This window comes from Spea bombifrons, chromosome 1, assembly GCF_027358695.1.
Source record: "Spea bombifrons isolate aSpeBom1 chromosome 1, aSpeBom1.2.pri, whole genome shotgun sequence".
Taxonomy (NCBI): domain Eukaryota; kingdom Metazoa; phylum Chordata; class Amphibia; order Anura; family Pelobatidae; genus Spea; species Spea bombifrons.
The window spans coordinates 9716152-9734012 of NC_071087.1; the positions used below are offsets into that span (position 1 = coordinate 9716152).

The 17861-nt window shown below is 41.7% G+C and overlaps 1 protein-coding gene across 7 annotated transcripts in view; it reads left to right on the top strand.

Annotated features, from left to right (window-relative positions):
• Positions 1-15427, top strand: part of REEP1 (receptor accessory protein 1) — a 32647-nt gene extending 17220 nt beyond the window's left edge. Inside the window, exons 8-11 of one of the 7 annotated variants that reach the window (XM_053458154.1) lie at positions 945-980; positions 6432-6592; positions 7980-8030; positions 14301-15427. In XM_053458154.1, the coding sequence (XP_053314129.1) occupies positions 945-980; positions 6432-6592; positions 7980-8030; positions 14301-14372 (320 nt within the window). In that variant the 3' untranslated portion in view covers positions 14373-15427. Of the gene's footprint in view, positions 1-944; positions 981-6431; positions 6593-7979; positions 8031-10111; positions 10248-14300 lie in introns of all 7 variants that reach the window. The other 6 variants (XM_053458156.1, XM_053458155.1, XM_053458157.1 and 3 more) reach the window with 6 other exon arrangements.
• Positions 15428-17861: the final 2434 nt, after the last annotated feature.

Sequence of the window (17861 nt, forward strand, 5' to 3'; positions counted from 1 at the left end):
TGTATGAGTATAGTAATGTGATTGGTGTATGGGTATAGTAATCTGATTGGTGTATGAGTATAGTAATGTGATTGGTGTATGGGTATAGTAATCTGATTGGTGTAAGAGTATAGTAATGTGATTGGTGTATGGGTATAGTAATGTGATTGGTGTATGGGTATAGTAATGTGATTGGTGTATGGGTATAGTATTGTGATTGGTGTATGGGTATAGTAATCTGATTGGTGTATGGTATAGTAATGTGATTGGTGTATGGGTATAGTATTGTGATTGGTGTATGGGTATAGTAATCTGATTGGTGTATGAGTATAGTAATGTGATTGGTGTATGGGTATAGTAATGTGATTGGTGTATGGGTAATGTGATTGGTGTATGTGTATAGTAATGTGATTGGTGTATGAGTATAGTAATGTGATTGGTGTATGGGTATAGTAATCTGATTGGTGTATGAGTATAGTAATGTGATTGGTATATGGGTATAGTAATCTGATTGGTGTAAGAGTATAGTAATGTGATTGGTGTATGGGTATAGTAATGTGATTGGTGTATGGGTATAGTAATGTGATTGGTGTATGGGTATAGTATTGTGATTGGTGTATGGGTATAGTAATCTGATTGGTGTATGGTATAGTAATGTGATTGGTGTATGGGTATAGTATTGTGATTGGTGTATGGGTATAGTAATCTGATTGGTGTATGAGTATAGTAATGTGATTGGTGTATGGGTATAGTAATGTGATTGGTGTATGGGTAATGTGATTGGTGTATGTGTATAGTAATGTGATTGGTGTATGAGTATAGTAATGTGATTGGTGTATGGGTATAGTAATGTGATTGGTGTATGGGTATAGTAATGTGATTGGTGTATGGGTATAGTAATGTGATTGGTGTATGGTATAGTAATGTGATTAATGTATACAACAATGACTGACACCATCTTACAGTATGTCCGTGCTGCTCTGTCGGTAAAATCCTCAGAGGTGAGTACAATTACAGAGTGCTTTAGTGCTTTGGATTACTTGGCCTAGTAACCTGTTAGCAGCAAAGCTTCACAAGTGCTGACAAGTAGACAGCGAGTGGGCTAACTAGACTACTGCTGGCTGTTGTATGACTACAATTCTCATTATCCGCTGTTAGTGTTGGGCGGAAGAGCTGTAGTTGGCAGTTTCTGTTTTTTAACATAAGCCATGATCTGCTATTGGACACTTCCCTACACACCCAATCCCACAGTAGCTAACAGCTGGCTAGCTTGGAATGATGGGAGTGAGCTCTCAACATCTGGCCTGCAGTTTCACCAACCTTGACTAACACCAGTGTTTACTGTAGGGTGTGATTAACTGCAATAAAATTTCATTGACAATCCAGTTTATCCCCACTCAGTAAATCTTATGCTAGGCGGTTAGCCGTTAACAAGCCGTGATGCACGAGGTCTCGTTAAGCACTAATTACTGTAACAGGGCCCGCGACTCTGGCCTAATAGTGCGCTGCATGGATATCTGCTTCTACGATGCCTGTCTCAATAGGATTGCTGTGAAATATTCAGTTTGAGCCGTTCGGGGAACTGATAAAAGGGGCAATGCCATAGTTTTTACTATTAGGAGAGGTAGAAAATACAGGCGATGGCAACCCAGCTGGACCAACACATGCAGTAAATCACCAGTTAGTGTCTGTCGCCAGGGCAAACCATTGAAACTGAGGAGGTGATATTTTTAATTTAATTTAATTGGAAGATGCGCGCTTAAATTCAATTTTCGATAATCAGAGGGACGGAGCCATAACTAGGGCTCTTAGTGCCTGGGGCAGGGCTGGAGGTTGTACCCCTCACTGACGCCACATCGGCTTCTGGAATGGAACGAAGCTCAGGGGCGTTGTCACTAAGCACCGCAAGAGCCGTCCCCTGCGGGATATGGGTAGGCGGTCCCGCTGATGGGATGATGGGGGCGGAGCTTTTGAGGTAGAGTGTCACTCAAACTGGCAGTGCTACTGTGCATGCGCACAGTCCACAGATACCGAAAAATCCTGCTGTCCCTCTGAGCTTTACCTCTGTCCTGAAGAGCGTGGTTGAGGTTGGTCAGACAGCGGGATAGGGTGGCAAAGTCAGGACTTTCTTGTGCAAAGGTAGGACTTTCCTGTGCAAAGTGGGACAGTTGGGAGGCATGAAAAGGGGTGTAGTTCTTTTTTTTTGTCTGGATTTAAAACAGGACACGCACCAGAAGCCCTAATTTTCTGCCAGAGAGAATTATTGTTATATTAGGACAAATCATGCCAGATTCGGGTTCTGCAGCTTAATAAATCTCTGCTGATCGGTTCCTATATTAGCTCATTTAGTTAAGTACATGCCGGGCCTGATTCCAGATAATGCTGCATTACGTCAATACGTCATGTTACAAGGGCCATTAATCGCCCAGGTTTCTCTTCTTTGTTAATATATAATCCTTTAGCTATAAGGCGGAAAACCTTTTGGCTCTTCGTTTTATGTTCCTTTTACATAACGATTTAATAAGAGGGTTATTCATTCCCCAAGCACCAGATCCATGGTTACCCCCACCTATACGCCTCCTGACATTGCATGATTAGACTATGCGGAAAAGATGCTTTTATTATTAAAATACAATTCTTAACAATAACCTTAGAAATACCGGCAGAATTTTCATATTTGGTGTATGATGGGAAAGCATTTGGCTACTTACAGCCCTGTTTGTGTAGCAATAAAGTTGGAGGGGTTTGAAGGAAGCAGCATGCACAAGTATAATGTTCCGCTTTACCCATGGTTATCAACGCTTTCCGAATTTACTGTATGGCATTCTTTGTCACTGCTGCCTCTCAGCTGGAGACAGGCTAATTACATCATCGTGTATGATTACCTCATAATTAACCCCAAATCAGTAGAGGGGATGTCATTTTTTTATATTTAATTGATATATTTATTATTATTTAACTGATGTTTTTTTCTACTCAAACCCATTGAGTGTACTTTATGGGCATCAACTTGACTTCAGAACTTAAGTTTTCCTAAACAAGAACGTCTGGGCTGCGTAAAGTTATGCCAGTATATTCATTTTATTTTACATGTGCATACCAGGGAACGAGTGGACCCCGAGACTATGAGTGAACCCTGAGACTATGAGTGGACCCTGAGTAATATTAACCCTTCTAATAGCCCATTCTGAACATTCTATGTAGTGACTCGTCAAACAATGTTACCCAAATGGCTCTAATACCGGCCCTCATGGAATCCTTGACTTGTCGTTATTTTAAGATACACTTCATTGGGTCACCTGCATTCAAGAAGGGATATAACATAGTGACGACAACTGGGAGTTTTATCTATGACCACAGCAGTGTAGAATTGCAAGGAGTGAGTTCCAGACTGAGTGACCCTGAGAATCTGCCCCTTCACCCCGAGACCCTAAGATTGGGGCAAAAAGCCTGAAACTCAGGGTAAAACCCTGTCCCTGGCATGCATATAAGCAGTGGGGGCCCAGTCATAACATTGATTTTTTTTCACCATTCAATCTTGCTGAACAAATAGCCCATAAATAGCCTCGCTAAATAGCTAGCTTATAACGTTCATTAATGCGGGGCAGTGAATAAGCGTGTGGTTGCTAGAATATTATATCGCATATCCGAGGAAATCTGGATTGTCGATAAGCTCCAAAAAAGTGGCTGCAATATCTCCATAATGTGGAAACAAGCATTTCAGACCATCCGGCATCAATTTTATGACATCGTTAGTCGATAACAGCTTATCTACTCCGTGCAACCCCTCTGAATAGTGTTATGGTTTAGTTGGGACTAAAACGGAACAGATCTATTTAATTGATTACTTTTTTATACGAGCAATATAATAATATAACGTGCGTTATACTGAATTCTCTTAACATTTCCTCTTCTTTCCTATGTGGAAATCCAACGGTTTTGGGACCCATATGTAAGTGTCACAGAGCTGCATGACTTCCCCGCTAGTCCTTTGTCTTTTGTTCTTTGGATTAAAGGGAATCTATCAATAAAATTGAACTTGACACCACATGGAGAAACACTTTGCAATAAATCCCTCTGCAGTCTGGCCTTAACATGTTCTACAGAGCAGGCATAGACATGCGCTAATGAACCTAAATCACTTTACTCGATTGCAGTACATGGGTTAGCATCCCGCGCCTCACCCTTTTCTTTATAAATCGCAACTCCCATTACTCTCTGCCAGTCAGCTACCACTTACAACGCTCTAGTGTATGTAGACACTTTGTAAACTAAATACAATGGGAATAGTTATAATTATTACTAAGGAGTATGGGAAATGATCACTGGCACTCAGATGATAATGGGGTTTATCAGTGGTTGGATGGGCATCATGGGAGTTGGGGAGCTGTACTTGGCTACTTGCTTTAGTGGATGTAAGCCATTTGGTTCATGCGTTGTGTTTATAATGGTAGGACGAAGCCGAGCGAACCCTTGAGAGATTCCCTTTATCAGTCGGCTGGTTTTATTCCCTATAACCATGGAGTGACCTCCCGATTTTCTTTCCTAATAACAGCCTGCTGTCTTGTCTGATTACCTTCTCCTGGAATGGAATTGGTGTTTTGACTCTTGTATTGTGATAATAACTACATCACTAGCCCTATTCAGATTTTTGTTATATCTCTATTGCAAAGCCTTACAATGAACGCTCGCCGAGTTTGTCATAAGGTAGCATAGTGTTTTAGCTGCTGTGTTGCACTTTATATGTGTCCTCAGAACAGTGTGTGACCTCAGCTGCTTGTTTTGAAAGCTGAAAATGAAGCCTTGATTTCTCCTGGGGAATGATGACTCTGCGAGGATACCGCACTGGAGTCAATGGCTTTCCTCATGTGTTGCAGATCCATGGAAACTATAGGGCTAACACTGTATGCGCTGCCATCTAAGTACCAAAGCTTGTTATCATGCCCAGTGTTGTTACCTGCAGCTAAAAAAGAGGGACTTTAGGGAATGAAGATTGACAGAGATGGACTAGTCTGCCTTAAGAGAGACACTCTGGAGATATTAACTATATGGACAAAAGTATTGGGACACATTACACCAAAAGGGACTGTTATGACATCACATTCTAAATACATAAATAGAAGAAGGCTCCAGGCTTGCAGGGGTTCCATCAGACAGATTTATTGTAGGAAACAGACAACAACGTTTCGACCTCACAATGAGGTCTTGATAAAGACCTCATTGTGAGGTCGAAACGTTGTTGTCTGTTTCCTACAATAAATCTGTCTGATGGAACCCCTGCGAGCCTGGAGCCTTCTTCTATTTTTGATTTACTGGGGAGCTGGCCCTTCCTGGCACAGCTAAGCACCTGAGTTCCTGTGGGGAGTGAGTGCAGATTCCTAATTCTGGTGACATTCTAAATACATAGACATTAATGTGTAGTTGGACCCCCTTTGCTGCCATAACGGCTTCCACTCTTCTGGGATGGCTTTCCACAAGATTTTGGAGAGTTTCTGTTTTTGCCCATTCATCCAATGTTTGTAAAGTCAGACACTGTGATGTTGGAATGACAAGGCCTGTCTCACAATCCAGTGGCGGCATGCTTTACACCACTCAATGCTTGGCATTGTACTTGGTGACGTGAGGCTTGCATGCACCTGCTTGGCCACGGAAACCCATCCTGTGAAGCTCCCGCCGCACAGTTTTTGTGCTGATATTAATGCCAGTGGAAGTTTGGAACTCTTCTAGAGCTTTTACGCACGATGCGTCTCAGCACTCGGTGACCCCGGCTCTGTGACTTTACATGGTCTTCCGTTTCGTGGCTGCTGTTCCTAAACGCTTCCTCTTTCCAATAATACCGCTTACAGTCGCCCGTGGAATATCTAGCAGAGAGAAATTTCCCAAACTGACATGTTGCACAGGTGGCTTCCTATCACAGTAATTCACAGTAACTGAGCTCTTCAGAATGACCCATTTTCCCCCCACAAATGTTTGTAAATGCAGACTGCACGGCTAGGCGCTTGATTTTATACACCCGTGGCAATGGGTCTGATTGAAACACCAAACTCAATAATCCAGAGGTGTGTCCCAAAACTTTGGTCCATATAATGTATGTATAAGCCCCATAACAGTGCTTTTCATCTCTTGGACACTGTGTTTTTCTAAAACAGGAGAAAAGTGTAGTTAAAATGATACCATTTATTGGGAATGCAGCATTGTTGTGCGGAGTATGTTGTGCTTGACATATAACATGCTAATTCTGGAGTGTTTTCTTTATACGGTATTGTCATGAGCTTGGTAGCAGTCATGTTTCTTCGTAACCTTCATGTCTTTTGAAAAGCCAGTCAGTCCATATAAAGTCCCAGCAAGTTTGTGCTCACTAACTGCACTGAGTGTAACAATGCCTGCAAAAGTGTCAATTATTCACTCCGTTATCACATCTATTTATACTACGTAGCCTGATCTGGACTCAGTTGTTGAGGTGGAAGTGGATGAGTCTCAAATGACCTGTAAGACAAACTATGAGATAAAGGAAGTCATTGATGATGATGATGACGAAGCCAAGGATTATGTCATGTTGGAAGACACAGGCATACACTTCACAGCTCAGAAAAAGAAGGCCCAGCCTATTGAGGTAATCCGATGTGTCAAAATTGCCGTAGGTTCATCAGACAATATTACTTCAGGTCATTCCGACATTTAATAGTCTAATAGACATTGATTCATTTCCTTCTGATGTCCTTCTTCTTTTAGGGGCTCAGAATGTTTATGAGTATATGACAGAGTTCTATAGCCAAAAACATCACAGTAATGTGTATAGAAAATGTTTGTAAATTGAGTAAAATACATATTATTTATGTGGAGTCGTCATAAAAAGTCTTGGTAGAGTATTGACACCTTTACCATGCCTCTAACCTTAAACAAGTATCCGTCTTTGGTGGTTTAGATGTTGGAAGGTACAGTGGCAAGAAAAAGTAAGTGAACCCTTCGGAATTACCAGCCTTTATGTATAAATTTCTCTAAAAGTATGATATGATCTTCATCTAAGTTATACTAATAAACAAACACAATCTATTCTTACTAATAACAGATAAATTACTGTATTGTTCTTGTCCATATTAAATACATGATTCAAACATTCGCAGTGTGGTTGGAAAAAGTATTTGAATCCCTAAGCTAATCACTTCAACAAAAGCTAATTGGAGTCAGGAGTTAGCAAACCTGGAGTCCAATCAATGAAACGGGATTGGAGGTGTGTTTTAGAGCTACTTTGACATAAAAAACGCTCAGATATTTTGAGTCTGCTATTCTCAAGAAGCAGATGTGAACCATGTCTCACGGAAAAAAAACTCAGAAGACCTACAATCAGGAATTTTTATTTGCATGAAGCAGGAAAGGGCTACAAAGTAACTTCACAGTTGGACATATTGTTTATAAATGGAGATGATGTAGTACTGTGGCTGCTCTCCCTAGAAGTGGGAGCCCAGCCAAAACGACTCCAAGGGAACAAGGTAGAATTCTCATTGAGGTTCAAAAGAACCTTAGAGTAACAAGCACTTGTTTGAGGTTACTGCTGCCAAAAGAGGTCCAACTAGTTATTAAATCCAAGGATTCACTTTTTCCATCAGCATGGTGAAGGTTTAATAGGTGGCTTCGATAAGACATGAGAGATGGTTTGTGTGTTATTAGCTTAATGACATTGTGTTTGTCTATACTTGCGACTAAGATGTAGATCAGATCGCGTTTTATGAACAATTAATGCAGAAGTCTTTTTTCTTGCCGCTGTATGTATGAATTTGAATACATCAGCATCTACTGCTTACTTTTGCTTACTTATAATTGAGTTATAGTATTTTTGGATCCTGTCGGATATATCCTATATAATGTCAGTAATACTTATGAGCATTGAACATAATAAATAAATCTTACCTATTCAATATAACAAGCAGAAGGATAAAGCCGCTTGTACTGTATTCGTTGTAACATATTATTCGTATTATTTTTATTTTATTGACCCAAAGCCAAAAACTGGAGATGGCCGTTACCCTGTTGAATTGAAAATAATAAATGAAGTAGGTTCCATACTGTGAATCTGATGCATTTGATGCATGGCGCTGTGTGTTGCCCCTTATGCATTACACACAGTGAAAAAGATACTATATACAATGCATGAAAACCGGACATACGCGGCAGCCGGATCAAACCGTTCCGTCCCTAATTCATGCGGATTCTCATTATTTTGCACACACCAGGAGATATGTAAAAAAATAGTGATTCTGGCCTTATTGCTATAGCAACCAAATGAATGTTCCTGCTTGTTGGACTATTGCTATAACGATAGGACCAACTTTCAAACTTTGAGTTGCAATCACTGAATCGGTTAGAAATGCTGTGTGCCGAAACTCAAAAATCCATAAAAAAAAGCATTGATTTTCTTCCCCTATTTTGTATCAGATACAAAAACAAAGCCCCCCCATGGAACAAAAGTGAAAAGTTTAAATTTAACATAGCAGAACACTTGTAATCGGGGGGGTTGGGGCGCTTGGCCTGTGTTCTACCGATGTTTCGTGCCGAACCTCTTACCCGCCGTGCATGATCTGCTGCGTGGCCGGCCCCCTGTGCTATCAATGGAGCTCTTTGGCTCTCGGTGTTTCTGTCTCGCCGCATCTGCACTCTCTGAGCTCCTGTCCTCGCTTATATCTGAAATATCTGTTTTATATACAAATTATTTTATGATGAATCGTTGGCTGAACAAGGAGGGATATGAGAGATATCTTTGTCATAGAGCTACCCTACTGCTTTTATGTCTTTTAGTATATCCCTCATCCTAAACACCACCAGTATACATATATATATATATATATATATATATATATATAGTAGTACCAGTCAGGTCCGGGCTGGGAATTTAATTATGGCACTTTGAGGCCAGCATGGGATAAAATGGCGTACGTGTCCATGGTGGCTGGGTACACATGACACTATGCTCCTACGCTTTTGCCATGTTCAGTTGCGTGTTTCTATACGGTGGTAGCACGTTAGACGATGGAACCTACTGCGCAAGCAGCTTTAAAGGCCCATGGGAGGCACCATTGGACAAATTGCTTTCTGGCCAGTCCAGGCCTGGTCCAGTCTATGATTCTGATTGTTGAATTTAGTTCACAGCTTGACAAAAACTATAATCAGCAGTGGGCCATCCACCCAAGGGACACAGCAACACGGGTCCTTTGGAGAGAGACTTGAAGATCTCCGGTGACAGTCCGCAGTGTATTCCGGGGACCTTATTTTTTAGAATTAAATCCAAGGCAATTATTTTCCCAGACCTTGGGCTTGGGGGCAAAAATCTTCAAGTATCGCTCTGTTAGCAAAAAAAAATCATCAAATCCTGAGAAAAGGAAATTAAGATGATTTCTCCCGTAGTATTTGCATCAAATATTAATTTGGTTTAACATGGGTTATTATGCAACTATTAGCAAAGTGGACCAAGGAGGTCTGCCACGTAATCTCTTACTAGCTGTAGATGGGCCATGAGTTTCCGAAGTACTCTGCATTTAAAATGATTCATATGGTTTTTATTGTTTGGTTGTTTTTCTTTTGTTTGACGTCTATGAATTGCGAGCTACCATGTATATCTGTGTCTTTTATGAATCTACTTAACCAATGATCTTTCAGTCGTGGGTCAAACCTGACATGATCTCAGACGTCTCAATCTTGTATTGAGGTCTGGCAGTCCAACTTTTTTCCTCGTTCATTTCCATGTTCAGCGAGGGGGGGCTCTGTAAAGCTAGGCTCCAGTACAGATTGTCAACCTGCAAGGTTCTCACTTTGAGTGGTGTCTATACGCCAAGCTCCCCATCTTTATAGATAAATAATTTGTCGTGTAATAAAGACAAGGAGTAACAAGTGATGTGTTTGAATGGATTAAGGCATATCTAGTTTGCATCGACAGAGGAACCTGATATGTTTTAATATGACGTTCTACCCATTGGTGTAGCCTGTGACGAGCCGGACTGAGGACATTGTACACATTCATGGTGCCTTCATTTTCCATTATTTGTCCTTGTCATACCGATACCATAAGGTGAAGATGACACAATCTTCTTTTCCACCTCCCGACCTCTGCCCTTCTCCTCCCCTTGGTTGATGTCTTTAGACACAGGAGAGGTGGATCAGAAGAGCAGCCAAGCTCCATTGAAAGCCACCGCCGCGAAAAGGCAAGAGGACTCGAAGAGCAGAGGGAGCTTAAAAAAGCCACAGTAACGTTCATTACCGTGACACTGCTGGCTAATGTGAGTATTAACCTTCTTATTAAAAGCATCATTGAGCCCAGCGTGCCAAAAGTTGGACCTTAAATCTTGAGCAAAGTAGTCCAGAAACATCTGGAGAGTTACTTGTTAGGTTGTCCTAATAACAATGTTTCTCACTGAAACTCAGCTAGGGACACATTTGCGTTCCTCAGAGTTTATCAGATCTTATTGTCTTGGCACAGACGTGATCAATAGGGCAACCAGAAAGTGCTCCTATTGAAATCAATGGTACGGCTAAACACAGGAGATCTTGTTAGAGGTCTTGGAAATCTCGTGCGAGACAGTGATGGACCTCTATGCGTAGCAGCTGGTGGGACGACATGTATTCGCCAGAGGGGGTTTGCAGAGGTGGACTTCACTTTACATTGTAACAGGACCATCCTTAGCAAGTTTCTTCTACAAAAGGACTGAGTATGCCCTTTATAATTAATGAAGTGATTGCAAGGAATTTAACTACACATGATGCAGGGCCACTCACATTCTTGTGGTAGAAGCTCACTGATGTTGGTCCTTCATGATGCATTGCATTGTAAGCTTAATGCGATATTCAAATGTCTTGCAAACCCTCCGCTTTAGTGAATAAACCCTACTATCTTTACTATACATGATAAACGGTCAACCCAGTAGTTGCTCCAAGAAGAAGTGCTGGGTTTATCCTGTGTGATGCAGAGTTGGGTGGGCGAGGTGACCCCCAATAAATCTCACTGATTAAACGATGCATTATAAGCTCGCTGGGGTAAGACCTTTATAACGCAGAATGAAGTTTATGGCTTAAAATTGCTGCTTCCTGCAAAGCCGGGCTTGCCTTATCGCTATAGCAACCAGTGGAATGGTATCATTAGCAGGAACGTTGCACTGGCTGCTGTTAATAAACACATATTTTTTCACAGTATTAAATATTGGCTTTTTTCATCACGTGTAATATAACAGAGAACGGGGCACATTAAGAATAAAATAGGACTTCTCAGGTGTAGTCCTGCATGTCTATTCCTCCCCCTTGAGTTATCTCCATATGGCCAAGTTGCTGGTCCGTGTTGATTGGTTCAGGTCACCTTTGTCAGGGTGGCTTAAAGAGATGGTAGAGAACTTCGGGTTTGGAAACTGATAACATTTGTCCATGTTATTGTGTACCTTTGTGTTTGTACGTGTGTATATATATGTATATATATATATATATATATATATATATCCCCTTGTACAACAATAACATCCCAAACACCGTTTTTCAGAAGGCTTCTTCCCCAGCGCACCACAAAGTTTTCCAGTCCCGGGATCTCGGATGATGGCCTTTGTGTCATCTGCCAGGCCTTCGTTGATCTGGAATAAAGTTCATTGATTTCGGAAACCTTCCATTTATAATAGTTTATTAACCGTTTCTGGGGTTGCACACTCGCTATGCCTTGGCAGCCATCCCCAGCCCTGTTTAGAATACTTGTTGGTGATTGGAATGAGACGCTCGGATGTTCTTTGGAATTGTTTTTTCAGAAAGTCTTTTCCCCCCCCCGAAATAGTTGTAAGCCTGCACTGAAACGAACAGAAAAGTAATATCTGACCACATATAACAGAGGACCCGAACACAGAACTCTCTATTCATTAATGTCGCCATTTTAGGTTTGGGAGCTGATAAAAATAAATGAAAATTGACATAAAATATTAACAACCCACCAATAGCATTGAGGCTGGTGTTAGGGGCACAGCTGCCCGTGTACCTCACTTGGGCACAAACCATGTTCTCTTCTGTTTTAAGGTTCCTCCTTTGGATTTGGTGGGACTAACTACAAGTGGGACATAGTTAACTGTGCTAGGGGTGGGGCTAGAAAGGATTGGGAGGGGAATTGGGCAGGGAGTGGGCAGGGCTAAACACTTCTCTGCTCTGGAGAAGAGGAGAGCGACCCGGGGAAGCAGCGCCATCACCCGGAGACTCTGGGTCAAATGTGGAGCGCTCCGGGGTATACTTGTGATTATACCATCAGTAGTCACAGATTCACCGATGCAATCCAAATAAAAAAAGAGGTTATAATATTATTTACCAAATTCCCTTTTTTTGGTATGTTTTCTTCAAGACACTGATTTAAATGAGACCTGAAATCCAAATAAATGGGACATTTGAGGGCACAACCAACAGCACAAGCCCATCAATAGGTTGTGTGCCAGCAAATTTAAGACAGTTGGCATCTATGAAAAGTAATGTTCCAACACACCAACGGGATATGGACATCAAAAAGGCATCTGTGAATTCGGTTCTCTGTAATCTGGGTCGTATAGCCATGTGGACAGGTGTTTACACAGCATCCTGCCAACCTCCTCACATGCTTCCATCAGAACACCTTGTGCTATTTACCCGCATTTATCTACAAATATGCCTTTGGCAACACAAATAATGCAATTTCAATAAAATTCCAGATCATGGCCATAGCCTGGCGTGAGTTGAAATAAAATTTACCAACGCATGGGTCATATGAAAGGAACATCACTCCGGACACATTCTCTGGTTATTATTTAATTCTAGAGCTCCCAGTCTTTCTGATTAGATAATTAGTAGTAATTAATAAGTAATAATAATAAGTAATAATAATAAGCTTAACCGTAGCCTCTTTTACTATGATCCATTATCACCATGCATGCCTTAGGGTGTTTTCTATTATTTGTTCATTTAATGAATTATTCATCATTAAGTGCTCCCAGCAAAAATGGAGAATGTGATCAAGTATTCCATCATTATAAGAATTATTTCTGGGAAAGGTTTGGACATTCATCCGAACTGCTCCTTTTTTAAGTCCAAAAAACATCGATATCGTTTGAACGTATCAAAGCGGATCTGTCTCTTGAACAAATAGTGCATTGTATTTCATAAAATGGGATGAGGACTTCACAAAAGGAAATTGGAACGTTAGTTGTGTTACATTTAGACACAGATCTCGGTTTTTCTGAGGCCAATAAATTAAATCACTAATAAGATGGCGCCATCTGGTGGTCATCAAGAGAAGTTGGCATTTCTACCCTGACTATATTACACGCAGCTTTTGCCAGGATCCCTCATATAAAAAAAGAGCCCATGCTGAGCTTCTGCCAAGGCCCATGCATTGAAGACGTGAAGCCGGATGTGGGGGCTGTGGGCAGCAACGTATTTACCCTGGGCGCTGCCCTAAGATATAGCCACCCCACAGCGGAAGCTTTCCTGATTGCAGAGCGTCGGGATATGTGCTCTGTGTCTTACCTTCTGATGCATGCTTTCATAGCCTGCCGACTCAGCACAACCCTCCATAGTGTAATTGGTATGGTTGAGGAGATCAGAGATCTCCGATGTAACCGTCTGATTGGATGGGCGGCCTAGGCCAGACTGTGTCATTGACTGTGGGGGCCCGAGAGCTCCTCCAGAAGCTGGATCCCATACAACGGGGTGTCCAACTTGCGGCCCTCCAGCTGCTGCAGGACTACATCTCCCATACTCCTCCGCCAGCCCCTTAGCTGAAAGAGCATTATGGGAGATGTAGCCCTGCAGCAGCTGGAGGGCCGCAGCTTGGACGCCCCTGCCATACAACATACTGGGAGTGCCCCCTGATGGAGGCCATTAGTAATACTCAATGAATTCTTGGATTTGGGTCAATATTTGTATTGGGCTTTCTTCTTTCAGAATCGCGCACATGGAGTGATTTGGACCATTTCAGCGAGACAAGCCTCGTGTAGCGAAGTTCTGCGCCCTCCCTATTCTCTGGCACTGAATGGGTTGGCGCACGGTGCTCGCTGTTGTGTTATTAGATTGTCGCACCGTGTTCGCGGTTGTGTGATTGGATTGTCGCACTGTGGGACACCATGTTGTATTCCACAGCATAGACAAGCGCTACTGCTGCTTTCTTATTATGTTTTGTCAAGCAGAGCTGAACTTTAAAACCTCCCGTCCGCCTACATGCTGTTTGCTGGTTAGCCAGCTGAGAAATATATTAGTAACATGGAGACCCAGCGACACGCTGGCGACGACATCCTGATAAATACTGAATGTAATATTAATTGTCATTTTTATTTTTATCTCACCAGCCTCCACCTAGAGTCCATAAACCTCGATTCAGGAAGAAAGGTACCTTCGCCTCAACCACGGAAACTGCGTGAGTGCAGCCAACATGGAGATCAACAGAATGTCTCTTCACTGCCTTAAAATAAGCAAATGATGCCACTCACCAAGGGTGGCACAACCACCACCCCCCCAAAAAAAAACCCAGACTTGGCTGCCATCTCCCCAATAATAGAATATCATTTGGCTCTTAAACGTTAAAGGCAACATGTCACTTGTACTAAGACTGACATGGGTTTGGAACGTGAACTGTAATGGTATTCCACCAGTCAGCATGTTAATAGTATGACCTGGCCATGGGCGGTCCCGACCATCTAGGTCCCCAGGTAGTGAGCCCATAGTCGGCTCACACACAGTACATGCCATGTACTTTTTCTCATTTAGAATGCCGGTGTAGCCATAGACCTCATGTAGGAATCCATCATGCATTATGGAGGCTTCCGTTGTACCTCCAAGCAGACACCAAACCTACTTATACACATTGAGGACATCTTCTGAGATACCTGCCGGCACCACCACCACCTCTCCTGGTCAAGGTGCCCCAGGTAGCGTAAGACCGGCTTGGACGTGGCTCACAGACAGGAACATGTTGGTCGGCCGCCATTTTGAATAGTTGCTCACTTATGAAAGCTATGTGTGAGATCGCCATGTGGGGTCACTTGCTTTTTTTCTCTCTGTACCTGCCAGTTCTGTTTATCACATATCCTCACTATGTAATATGTTCTTGTGTTTGTAAAATTCTCATGTTCTGCATTAGGATGTCTGGTTCACAATTGGTTGTCAGCATTGAACAATACATACTCGTTATTGGAAAAAAATGAGGGACGGGAAAATTATTTATCTCTTTTAAACATATCGGGTATTTCTTTTTACTTACACGATATACCTTCAGATTAAGTTAAAACGAAGGTCAGTTTTAAAGGCAAATGATCTTAGGAATCATCTCATGGTCCAGGTGTGATGCTCCAACATAACCACAACTTACCTGTGTTCATGCACTGATATTCTCTTAGCTAGCAAAAACTTGAATGTATTTGATTCGTATATTTGATTATTTATTTTTTCGCAGTTATACCCTAAATGGCAAAGGTTTTTAACCATTTTGTGTTGGTATGAGACGGGGGTCTGTTGATCTGTCACCAGAACCAAAGGATAAAATCTGCTCTTCTTAACAAATTGGTTAGTTGCCGCTTGGCTGTGTTTGGGACATAAATCTAAATAATGAATAGGAATCTCTCCATATAATAATAGGCTTAATGGGAATTGTATTCCTTTATGGTCGGGTTACCATTGGTTTTCTTACACTGTGCATCACATCGAAAGGTATTATCTCTTTAGCACACGGTAATCCCCAATATCACACTCTGCGGTGCAGCTTAGCGTGTTTCACAAGAAAACCAATGTTTTTGTGTCATACAGTACGATGGTGTATTTTATAATTCAGTATTTTCAAAGAGGGTAAGCTGATGGTTCCCAACTCCATAGCTTCAATTGCCACCAAGTACTGGGAATTGTGAAGTAACTGGTTGGTAACTGGTAACATGGCAGATAACACCTGTCCCGGCTGTGGTCCCTTTGCAGAATGGAGCGGCACCCATGTGCGATGTACTATTCAATGTCTCTTTGTGTCTTCTGCCTGCTGCTTCTCTTTATTTCTCTATATGTCTATAGAGACAGCACATATTAAAGGGTCTCCTCATCATCCACAAATGGATCCTAGATTTCTGGAACTAAAAACCATACTCGGCCTAAACAATGAAAAGCGTTGAGATGACACGATTTAACGTCAGCTAGCGGTAAAGTGGCCCCTGAGTTCCGCGCGAAGATCAGCTTGAGCCTCTAGTCACTTACTATACAATCTTCTGATAATATATGGCTGGATATGCGTTTGTTTTAAAGGAGCTTCAATAGGGAAAATACGCTAATAAAAGTTATGGTAATTATTTGCCAACGGGTCGCCTTTTAGTTAAACACGAGCTGTTTTTAAGATACTGAGAACAGACTTGGGCTCCTCGGTCCATTTGGAAACTATAAACAGTTTGTGGCCCCTGAAAGTGATTTACCACTCCAGTACCGGGGGTCAAATTAAGATCAATTTCCGCACCTGGTCCAGATGTGCAATAATCACCGTGACGACCGTTAATGAGGATTCTGCAATTCGGGTGATAAGGGGAAAAATACCCCCTTGGTGCAGGGCTGGGACTAAAGCACGGCAGTGTAACTGGGGACCTGTGACAAAGACCGCCCTGGCAATATCTGCTAAACATAAAAGTGGGATACGAGAACATATACGATGTGCGATATGCAGTGGAATCTTATTGTACTGTATGGCTGCGTAACATTAAATGACGCAGTCATGGGGATGAATTAATCTGAAATAAATCACCAAATGACAGATCAGCTACCACTTATTACTATATAACCGACTAAATCAATCAACATTACACGTTATATGAACTACAAATACTTGCATTTAATAGATTTTCAGAAATATCAGAAATTGCTCTACTATAAGGACTTTACTAGGAGGCATACGAGTCATAATAATGAACACATAAAACAATGTAACATGTACTCTAGAGTTCTGCACGCATGTGCTGAGTGTTAATATTCATCATTTGCATAAAATGTATTAATTAATACCAAGCGGATACTGTGACTGTATAGAAATCCGTTATGTCCTCGATTTGCTGCTTCCATGTGGCGATCGTATCACGTAACTGAAGAGTACAAAAAGAAATGTTATATCAGTATTGATCTTGGATACCTAATTGTGAAAGTACATACAGTGATAGCTAAGAGGTTTATTCGCTTACATGGTAGGTTGCTGGAGAGTTGCCGTTTCACTTCACCAAATGAAGGTCCAAACCAGGCAAGATGCCCCTGCAAGAAGAGCTGAGCTAGCCCTGCATAATGCATAGTTTCAATGGTTTAACTACACTTTACAGGGCCAAACAAACTCTTTTATGTAGGAGAAACTCACTGGGGTTGGATCATCATAATTGGGTTGACCACATTGGCTATATTTTCCGGGACACCGAATAATCTTCTCAAGTTGTTGAACAGTGGAGGTGAAGTGCTGCCCCCTGCAGCGTGTGAGATGTATAACCTCCCAGAAGGGAGTTAATTAGGAACTCTCCATAGCTGAGATGTTATACTTCTCACGTACTGCGGGGGGCAGCACTACCTGCGCTGATCAGCAATATTTACAAAAATGTATATAAAATATAAAACATGGCCGATAATGCGCCTTCAATATTCGTAGGACAAGATCATAGCTGTTTAACGCACAGGTCTCAAAAAGTTATTTATACTGGTTTCCTTTATACAATACGTTCTAAGAATCAATAACACTGAATAAAAGAAAATAGTGCACTAGAAAAACCCCGCTGTGTGTACAAATACAGGTATATATGTGTATATAATGGTGTGTTTGTCTTCCCCAGAATCTTTGGTTGCTGCAGAAGTCCCGTGTTGTTTTTATATGAGTATAAGATGATTTTTGGTCCATATGATACGTGAATGTG